General features: G+C 38.8%; 1 protein-coding gene across 2 annotated transcripts; it reads left to right on the forward strand.

Annotated features, from left to right (window-relative positions):
* The first annotated feature begins 422 nt into the window (after positions 1–422).
* LOC113095470 (zinc finger protein 501-like) lies at positions 423–10,668 on the forward strand. Of its 2 annotated transcripts, XM_026261007.1 has the most exons (3): positions 423–1,863; positions 8,602–8,902; positions 9,071–10,668. In XM_026261007.1, the coding sequence occupies exons 1-3, from the start codon at positions 1,821–1,823 to the stop codon at positions 9,915–9,917; spliced, it is 1,191 nt and encodes a 396-aa protein (XP_026116792.1). In that variant the 5' UTR covers positions 423–1,820; the 3' UTR covers positions 9,918–10,668. The 2 variants fall into 2 exon arrangements, with proteins under 2 accessions (XP_026116792.1, XP_026116791.1); XM_026261006.1 differs by having other exon boundaries at positions 442–1,863; positions 8,602–10,668.
* The last annotated feature ends 201 nt before the right edge of the window (positions 10,669–10,869 follow it).

The following is a 10,869-nucleotide window of genomic DNA, read 5'->3' on the forward strand; positions in this document are numbered from 1 at the left end:
CCGAGGTAACGCATTTGGTTTTAAACATTTTGTTCTCCTAATGAAATTAAAACTGGTGTCTTGTTAATAAAGGAACGGACACTGTGAATTAGGGATATACTTCCAGTATAAGGCATGGCTATTTTAAATAAAGAAAATTATTCCAAGTGTAGTGCACATATACTTCAAATGAAAACATTATAAAGTGCTAAATGAAAGTACAAAATAAATAAATAAAATACTTTCAGTATAAGGAACATATACGTCAACTAAAGAAAATTTTTAAAGTATTAAAGTTTCGGTTGCACTTTATTTTACAGTATGTGTACTTCCATGTAGTGTACTTACAGTGTATTTATCTAAGAAAGTTCTGGTAATACAAGGTAACTACATGGGTTAGGGTTAGGTTTAGGGGTAGGTTCAGGGTTAGTACCTAGTTATGACATAGTTATTGTAATTACTATAATAAGTTCATAGTATGTACATGGGGAACAGGACTGTAAAATAAAGTGCTACCAAAGTTTCTCTACAGTAGTGCCATGCCATATATACAGTAAAAAGTGCAAAGGTAATTTTAGTTACTTTCTTAAAGGACACAAAATATGCTAAGAACAGGAAAAACTGTCTGGTGTCTTCTCAGTTAAAAAGCAACAACAACGAACCCTAAACCCTAAAATCAGGCACTCACTGAGATTTTGTTTAATACACACCATTTGTCATTTGTTAAGCCCTAAAGATTAGCCAGGAACACAAGCTTGTCCACAGTTTCTGGCTTCAACAGAGACCGGTGGCATGTAACAATGTTGCCACCAAAGCTAAATGCCCTTTCCGAAGGAGCAATTGTGGCCGGGATAAAGAGATATTTCTGGGCCAGTCTAGCCACCCTTGGAAAATTAGCTTGGTACAGACGCCACCAGTCCAGTGGATCAATCAATCAATCAATCACCTTTATTTATATAGTGCTTTAAACAAAATACATTGCGTCAAAGCACTGAACAACATTCATTTGGAAAACAGTGTCTCAATAATGCAAAATGATAGTTGAAGGCAGTTCATCATTGGATCAGTCTCTCCATCAACCTGCATTGTCTGCAGGTAACTTTTTAGCTCCACTTCTATGGCCTCTCTGTCAGCGAGAGCAGCTGTGCCATCGGAGGAGGCCTTTTTGAAAAAGCTTCCCAGGCTCCGTTTTACCTTCTTTGATTGCCTCTCAACAGCTACTTCAGCAGCTTCAGCACCATCAGCTGCAGCTTCAGTGCTTGTGTGTGGCAGTGGCTCTCTGACTGTTGCAGCTTGCACCTCCAACAGTGACAGAATTTCTGCTACCGCTCTGGTCTTGATGAACTCCTCGCGGTCATCAGCTATATATGCATCTTTAAGCCGTAGGTCGACCAAGGAGTCCATATCCAGCAGGTCAACCGTTTTTGGGTCCGAGTACTTCTCGTTTAAGTACTCTAGGATGACTCTTTTCATGTCCTTGGTCAGCTCGGTGTCATCATCAGCTGCAGCAAGAACAGTGTTGTTGAAAAGATGGAGAACAGGTTTGACGTACGACACACTGACATAATCTTCACCACACAGCGCGTCTGTGAATTCCAGCAGTGGGCCGAGGGTCTGGCTTATTGATTCCAACACATCTCTATCTTGCCAAGTGGGTACCAGGTGTTTGGTTTTCTTGTCTGCTTTCAGTACCTGTGATAGTGCCTTCTCTTGTTCAAGCACCCTCTGGATCATCATCTGGCGTGACCCCCACCTTGTTGGTGTTTCTGTGATGAGCCGATGAAAGGGAAGATGGTGCTCTGCCTGGGCTTTCTTCAACTCTTTTCTTCTTTTCCAAGAGTATGAAAAGGCACTCACAATCTTCTTGCATACGCCAACAGCACGGTCAGTTCGGGGGTCTTTCATACTTTTTTCTGTTGACAAATTTGTACGATATTATTAGTTAATTTCATCTATAATCTCTCTCTCTCCCCACACACACTGAACAACTATCATTACAACTATTGAAATGTTTGATTAGGATTGAATGAACATCACTTAACACATATGCAACATTAAAATAGCATTGGGTATACAACTGAACAGAGGCAAATTCTACATCTCTAAACGCAAATGCAACATTACTATGCAGTAATATAGACAACTATTATAGTATAATGTTAAAATATTATAATTATGCACTATTACATGAATAAAAATAATTAATATAATATTAATATAATACCAAGTGGGTTTATGTTTATATATATATATATATATATATATATATAATATTTATTAACATATTAATATTATGCATATGCACAATTTTTTTACCTACCGATGGCGAGGTGCAGCCTGTGTCCAAAGCATTGCAGCCTGGTCCAATCATTCAGAGATGCTGCCTTGACCACGTTCGTTCCGTTATCAGTAGTAATGCAAACTTGGCTTTCTTCTTTAAACCCCATGACTCAAGCGCTTCCTTGAGTCCTTGTGCTATCTCCTCGGCTGTATTTTCAGCGGGGAAGTACGACGTCTGCAAACACCGGCTGCCAAGATTCCAATCATCCGTTATATAGTGAATGGTCAGACTGAGGAAAGGCTCCATGGTACGGCTCGACCATAGGTCTGTTGTAGTAGCAAAGTATTTCAAGTCACACAGCTCTTTTTCAACAGTTTCACGGAGCTCGGCATACAATTTTGGCATCTCAGTTTCTGTGAAGTATTTGCGGCTAGGTACCTCATATCGTGGATCAATAGCTCTGATCATGGCTTTAAAGCCGCGTCTCTTTACCGTTTGAAAAGGGACCATGTCCTTACACAAGTAAACAGTTATGGCCCTGGTAATTTCAATCCATCGCGGGCTCTTTCTAATATAAGGAGTACCTTTTGAAAATGACTGTTGGATTGAGGTTTGGATCAGTTCCTGCTTTTTCTGTCCTGCGTTCTTCGTACTGGATCTTGCGGTTGGCTGGCAATGCTGGTATTCAACGACATCTTTAGTTTTGAGATGGTAGAACAGATTAGTTGTGTTACCGCTCTTCGTTGGAACTTTTGCCCCACACACTCTACAGAGTATATTTTTCTGCTGCTCGTCGGACGGCTTAAATCCAAACTAAGTCCAAATAATAGATGTTGCACCAGTCTTTTTCACAAGCTCCTCTGTTTCGCTGACGCTTTCAGCCATGTTTATTCAAGATGACGAATATGATGATTCGTTGCAGCCGGCTGCAGCTCGTGGCTCTAAATTTCACGCGTAGATTGCGTCATCAACATGCATTATCGCGATAGTGCAATAGAATTAAAATCTCTATCGTAGGCCAATTTTGTATCGTTTATATCGCATATCGTTTATATCGCCCATTACTACAGCATCTTGGTGGATACTGCACACTGTTGGTGGTTAATGAGAGACCCCCCCCCCACATGATTGTAAAGTGCTTTCAGTGTACAGCAACGCACAATAAAGCACTATATAAAAGCAACTGTTTACAACATTGATAATAATCAGAAATGGTTACTGAGCAACAAATCATTTTAGAATGATTTCTGAAGATCATGTGACACTGAAGACTGGAGTAATGATGCTGAAAATACAGCTTTGATCACAGGAATACAGTAGCCTATGTGTTAAAACATTGAAATAGATACTTTAATTGGACAATATTTCACAATGTTACAGTGTTTACTGTATGCTTATTACAGTAAACACTGGGACAACAGGACAATAAAAGACTTCTCATGTCTATGTCCAATCCCTGACTTTTTATATAAGGTTAAAATATTTTTTATATAATATAATATCGATATTGCCTTCACAGTGTAAAACATGGGTCACCAAACTAAGGCCAGCGACTTGGCCGGCCCTATGAGTCAATACCCAAAAGTCGTCATGGACTATTTTTTTTTTTTAAATGTCTGCATCTGGTTTTTAGATTTTTTTTTTCAGTTAGAAATTGATATTTAGTTATAAAATAAACTATAATATTTGCCGAATTTTGCTCGAGATCAAGCAGTGACAGACAGGGCACATGCGCAACTCACAATGTTCAGCCTACTGCTAGGGCTGTCGCGGTTAAGAAATTTCTGCTGCGGTTATTTTGGGTGGCTCAATAGCGCGATATGCTGTATTACCGCTGTTTTTTATTATTTTAACCTAATTTATCCTTATTTTACTGCATACAAAGCTCTGCCGTTGAGTTATGTACCATATATTGTTGCTTTTTAAAGGAACACTCTGACTTTTTGGGACTTTAGCTTATTCACAGTATCCCTCAGAGTTAGATAAGTCCATACATACCTTTTTCATTTCTGTGCATTCTGTAAGTGTTATTTGACGCACCCACCGCTAGCCTAGCTTAGCACAAATAATGCAAACATTTTCCTATTTACATGTTGTGATCTGTATAGTCACAGTGTGCACAAATAACAAGGCTATATGAGACAGAGGCCATTTTTAATCGTATAAATACTGGGAACTATATTCTCACTAGGCGTAGGAGCACAGCTAACATTACTTGGGCAGAGTGGCTACTTGGGCGGAGTGATTAGCGCAGCACACGAGATGCGCCTTGGTGAGGACCAGAGTGTTCGCTCAGAGTTGGTAATAGAGTAAATTTATAGTGTGCAATCATGGGTGTTTGCTGTATTGTAAAGAGCTGCGACAATAAACAGGGGAGACCAGGTAATACTATGATGTTTCATAGAATTCCAACCCAAAACGCTGACCTGATGAATCAATGGCTACTTGCTCTGGAAATAGATCCAAACACACCTGTAAACACCATCACAAAGTATTTTGTTTGCTCTGAACATTTTACTGTGGACGACTATTTTGAAAAAATGCAAGTTGCCACACGGACCATGAAACGTGTGCTAAAGGATACAGCTATCCCATCGATAATAAAGACAGGACAAATTGGATCACCTGTTGCTGCGGTAAGTGTTCCGTTATGTTTTGAGATGACTAACATTAGCCATACTGTAACAGTGCCATGCTAATGTAATATAACCTTAGTAGTGACACTATTACGTGAATAGGGGCTCCGTGTATCCCCTTTATTGTTATTATTGTGTTGTCATGAACACACTGCCCGTGATCATTATAACAAAATCACTTACTTGGTAGACAGCTGACCATTAGGTTCACTCGGCATGGGGCGTTTCTTCCAGTTGATCTTGTCACAATGGGAAAAAAACGACAATTGCCGGGTGTAGGGCAGAGAAATCTTCCGTGGTAGTGACGCAAATATTTTGATTGTCATCAAGCCTTGACATTGATGGCAATACCAGGTCCCATTCATTACAACAAAGGCACTCGGTTTCTGTCGGCATAGGTTGGCATGTTCCACATTTACAGCACCAGTCTGTGTTCGTTCTGATTCTCCCTTCGACATCTTGTCTTACAGCTTCCAAAGTTTGTAACTACTCGTATGTGTATTCTGGCTCAAAACTACCTGGTTCTGGATCTTGGTTTGATACACAGTAAAATTCCTCTGAGTCTGACAATTCCTCAATGTCAGCAATGATCACGAGTCACGTCTAGCTAGTCACTTGTTTTGTTAGTGTGCTGCGCTAATCTGTCCAAGTAGCCACTCCACCCAAGTAACGTTAGCTGTGCTCATACGCCTAGTGAGAATATATTTCCCAGTATTTATACGATTAAAAATGGTGTCTGTCTCATAGCCTTGTTATTTGTACACGCTGTGACTATACAGATCACAACATGTAAATAGGAAAATGTTTGCATTATTTTGTCACTTATTGGGATTACTATGCTAACAGTATCCATTTACATCCAGTCTTTGTGCTAAGCTAGGCTAGCATTGGGTGCGTCAAATAATACTAACAGGACACACAGAAATGAAAAAGGTATGTATGGACTTATCTAACTCTGGGGGATACTGTGAATAAGCTAAAGTCCCATTTTTGTTTAATGTCCAATGTTAAAGTGGTATCCTCATTTGATGGTTTAAGCATATCTTCTGTCAGGAGTTTCAGGATGGGTTTGACTGAAGACACTATAACGTAGCTCTCACCAGACAGCAGATCTGTAAACTCAGCTGCGGGTTTCAGTGCTGCATTCATGGACTCAAGAGCTGTGTTTCCACTATCGAGCTAAGACGGGGCGTGCTAGTGCGTGCCAGGGCCAGTCGCGTTTTCACTGTCACTTCCGGGGCTTGATGGTGCCTCGCCGGGGCTTCCTCGGGGCCAACGGCCAGGGTTTTTTGGCCCGACGAAAACCTTGGGCCAAAGCGGGCCAGCTGGGGCTAGAGGAGGGGTTATGAACAAAGGCGGAGTTTCTCCTTGTCTAGAGAGCGTCAGCGCGGATCATTTCAGAAAGATAACAGCTTTAACACCAGTATTAAAGACGTTTTAAAATAAGTTGAGCTCAAAACTCACTCTTAGTTAGCAGCAAGTGTTTGAAATAACTTGATCCGATGTGGATTATAATCACTAAACAAGGCAGAAATATTTATAAGCGATGTAAAAGACTATGCACGCTAAACATTAACATCACCATAGTAAACATGGTAAATATGACCGCTTGGAGAAATCAGACGTCAGCTTCTTATTCTCTATCACAATTGTGTATTTATTAAGTAACATTTTATCTGTCGTCTCGTTTCGTGAGTTTAGCTCCACGTTGCATATCATCAAAATATAATAATGATTTTTATTTAGGAGCTTTTATAAAAATAGAGAGTCTGCGCTGCGGATCATTTCAGAAAGATAACAGCTATAACACCAGCATTAAACACTTTTTTAAATAAATCAAGCTCAAAACACTTTCAGTCAGCAGCGAGTGTTTGAAATAACTTGATCCAATGTGGATTATAATCCCCATACAAGGCAGATATATTTATAAGCGATGAAAAAGTTATGCACGCTAAACATGTTACCATAGTAAACATGGTAAAATATGACCGGTTGAAGAAATCAGACGTCAGCTCCTTATTCTCTATCACAATCATTTATTACCTAAATTATATTATCTGTCACAAGCCTCGTCTCCGTTGCCTATCATAAAAGAATATAGCCTAATAATGTTTTTTGTTCGGGAGCTTTTATAAAAATAGAGATATTATCATTCATTCTAAATATGACGGCTACTGTGGCTAATAAACAGAAACAGACTCGACTGAATAAGCAGGCTATTTTCATAAGTGTTAAAAATAAATAAATAAAATAGAAATAAGTGTATTTATGTGTGATCAATTTTGAGTCCTGATAAATTAAATCAATATGATCAATGTATCACTTATTCTATAGTTAAAACATTGATGCTTTTGAATTTGAATATATAACAAAGCATGCAAACAAACGGACGCTTTTATCATGTTTGTTTTGTGATCGCGAATGTTCCAGTGACTTATTTCTTAGTTTTCTGATAACTTCTCTTTGATGGTGAAATTTTGTGGTTCCATGACGTTGTTCTGAGAGGCGTGTAAAGGGCGTGTTTTAGTGATGCGCAGCGGTGCTTCAAGCTCCACTGTGGAAACCCTGCGCTATTCTGGCCTCGGTGCTACTGGCCCGGGGCTATGAGCCCCGCCCGGCCCACTTTAAGCCCTGGCTCGCACTGGCCCGACAGTGGAAATGCGGCTAATGAGGCCTGCTGGTGGTCACTTTGGCCTGGGTCATACAATTCTATGTTATATAGCTGGCCCGGCCTGGCACCCCATCACAGTCAGGAACGATAATGTGGCCCCCAGAGAAAAAAGTTTGGCGACCCCGGTGTAAGATATCGTGATAAGAACTAGGGCTGTCTCTTTTGTGAAAAAATCTATTTACATTTTTAAGACATAAGTGTTCACTGAATGGATTATAAAATTGATTTTCCGTCAAAAAAAAAAGACGTTTCCTTTTTCAACGTCAAATAATAAACACAGAACACACACACAGAATTGTAAAGGTATTCATTTATTTTGCAACCCATGGGTTTGAAGTCCATTTTCAGCAGAATGTACATGGCCTATTACTACTACTAAATTTAAACAAACATTATTTTTTAAGGAATAATCACACAACATTTCTTCTATGTTTTAATAGTAAACCCCCCTTGTTTGCCAAAAATGTTTGCTTAATTTTAAGTAATTCAAAGACAATACATTTTTCTTTATTTTAAGTAATTAAAAGTTTCATGCCTTGATTTGATAACAATAAAAAAGTAAATACACTGAATTATTGAGGAGCAAAAATCTGGGTTGGTGGATACAACAGCGTGTTCCAGTTCCTGCCAAATTCCAGCAACTTCGCACGGCCATTGAAGAGGAGTGGACTACCATTACACAGGCCACAATCAACAACCTGATAAACTCTTTATCGAGGAGATGTGTTTCACTGCGTGAGGCAAATGGTGGTCACATCAGACACTGACTGGTTTTCGGAACCACATTTTAGAGTGGCATATATATATATATACCCCCAAAAAACAACAATGCTTCAAAATGTGTAGAGGGCATTGAAAAAATTATAACATTGTGTTCATTTTATGTTTACAGTGTTGTCTCCATTAAATCTGAAGCAAAAAATAGTCATTATTATATTTACAGATGTTAAACATCCAATAGGATCACTTTTTTGTTAACTTTTCTCAGCTTTTAACAAGTTACCAAAAATAAATAATTTTTACGTATGTTTCAGAGTTTATTGAAGAAAAAGAGGAGTATGAAGAATCAAGTGAAGTTGAGGAGAAAAATAATGTCAAAACTGGAGGACAATCTTTGAGTTTCTCTAAAACCAAACAGAAAGATTTAAAGAATAAAAGAGCCAAGACATTTTTCAACTGCACTCAGTGTCGAAAGAGATTCACACACAAAACAGGTTTTGAGCATCACATGAGAATTCATACTGGAGAGAAACCATTCACTTGTGATCAGTGCGGGAAGAGCTTCACACAATCAACAAACCTGAAGAGACACATGAACATCCACACTAAAGAGAAGCAGCACTCATGTGATCAATGCGGGAAAATGTTTTTATGGGCTTCACTTCTAAAGAAACACTTGAAAGTTCATTCAAAGGAGATGCCACATTCATGTCATTTGTGTGGTAAGAGTTTTTTGCATCTACAAAGTTTGAAAGCACATCAGAAAATACACACTGCTGTGAGGGAGCACATGTGCTTTGAGTGTGAAAAGACTTTTAGTTCAGGGAGCAGTTTAAAACTGCATGAAATGATCCACACTGGAGAGAAACCTTATAAGTGTTCACACTGTGACAAGAGATTCAGTCAGTCATCAAATCTGAAAAAACATGCGAGGATTCACACTGGAGAGAAACCTTACAAGTGTTCATACTGTGACAAGAGATTCAGTCAGTCATCAAATCTGAAAACACATGAAATGATCCACAATGGAAAAAAACCTTATAAGTGTTCAAACTGTGACGAGATATTCAGTGTTTCAAAAAGTTTGAAAACACATGAGAGGATACACACTGGAGAGAAACCTTATAAGTGTTCAAACTGTGACAAGAGATTCAGTGGGTCAGCAAATCTGAAAAAACATGAAAGGATCCACAATGGAAAAAAACCTTACAAGTGTTCACACTGTGACAAGAGATTCAGTCAGTCAGTACATCTGAAAACACATGAAATGATCCACAATGGAAAAAAACCTTACAAGTGTTCACACTGTGACAAGAGATTCAGTCAGTCATCACATCTGAAAACACATGAAATGATCCACAATGGAAAAAAACCTTACAAGTGTTCACACTGTGACAAGAGATTCAGTGTGTCAGCAAATTTGAAAACACATGAGAGGATCCACACTGGAGAGAAACCTTATAAGTGTTCACACTGTGACAAGAGATTCAGTCAGTCAGTACATCTAAAAACACATGAGAGGATTCACACTGGAGAGAAACCTTATAAGTGTTCACACTGTGTCAAGAGATTCAGTGATTCAAGAAGTCTGAAAAAACATGAGAGGATTCACACTGGAGAGAAACCTTAAAAGTGTTCACACTGTGTCAAGAGATTCGGTGTTTAATCAGGTCTAAAAACACATGAGAGGATTCACACTGGAAAGAAACGGTATCACTGCACTGTACGTGGGAAGTGTTTCATTCAGTCATATGTTTAACACAGTCATACAAAAACAATCACAGTAAGGCCCCGTACACATGGAGACATGTTTAGCTGTGATTGTAAATATTTTGTATGGTATATGTGTTTCGTCCAGACGGATCCGGCGTTTGGGAGAATGAAATCACTATATATTTTTAAACCGGGTCCCAGAGTGGATAAATCTGAAAATGTCACCTTTGCTTTTCATGTGTACAGCCAATCCGTATATTTTGCGAAACGATGTCATCACCCCACATCTCAACCCTAGTCAGACACTGCTACATCATGTAACATCAACAACAACAAAAATGGAGGAATACATGTTTGTGTTCATGCTGCAGAAGCTCCTGAGTTTGAATAAACGTACAAGTAGAGCGGCACGATATTGGAAAAAAACTCACATTTTGATAATTTTTCTCTGTGATGTGTTGCGACTTGCTTCTCATCAGGTCTATTTGAAAAAATTATAAAATCAATGATTGGGGTGATTTGGTAGGTGAATAAATAAGCATAGAAAATACCGTATTTTCCGGACTATAAGTCACACTTCTTTTCCTAGTTTGGCTGGTCCTGCGACTTATAGTCAGGTGCGACGTATCAAAATTAATTTGACATGAACCAAGAGAAATGAACCAAGAGAAAACATAGAGCACCCTCTCGCGGCTGTAGATGGTAATGTTCTTTATTGGTTCTTGGTCCTAAATAAATGTGACTTATAGTCCAGTCCGACTTATAGTCCGAAAAATATGGTAAACAAATTACAAAAATTGATAAATATAATAGAAAATAATACAAATGAAATGTGTTTTATATTCTCCAGGTAACCGTATTCAGGTACA

Source organism: Carassius auratus, unplaced genomic scaffold (assembly GCF_003368295.1).
Source record: "Carassius auratus strain Wakin unplaced genomic scaffold, ASM336829v1 scaf_tig00215739, whole genome shotgun sequence".
Taxonomy (NCBI): domain Eukaryota; kingdom Metazoa; phylum Chordata; class Actinopteri; order Cypriniformes; family Cyprinidae; genus Carassius; species Carassius auratus.

Bases quoted from the DNA above. Each gene is read 5' to 3' on its own strand.
- LOC113095470 (XM_026261006.1), top strand. From the start codon at position 1,821: ATGAAAAGGCACTCACAATCTTCTTGCATACGCCAACAGCACG. The intron at 1,864-8,601 runs GTCAGTTCGGGG...CGTATGTTTCAG, and splicing joins TTGCATACGCCAACAGCACG to AGTTTATTGAAGAAAAAGAG.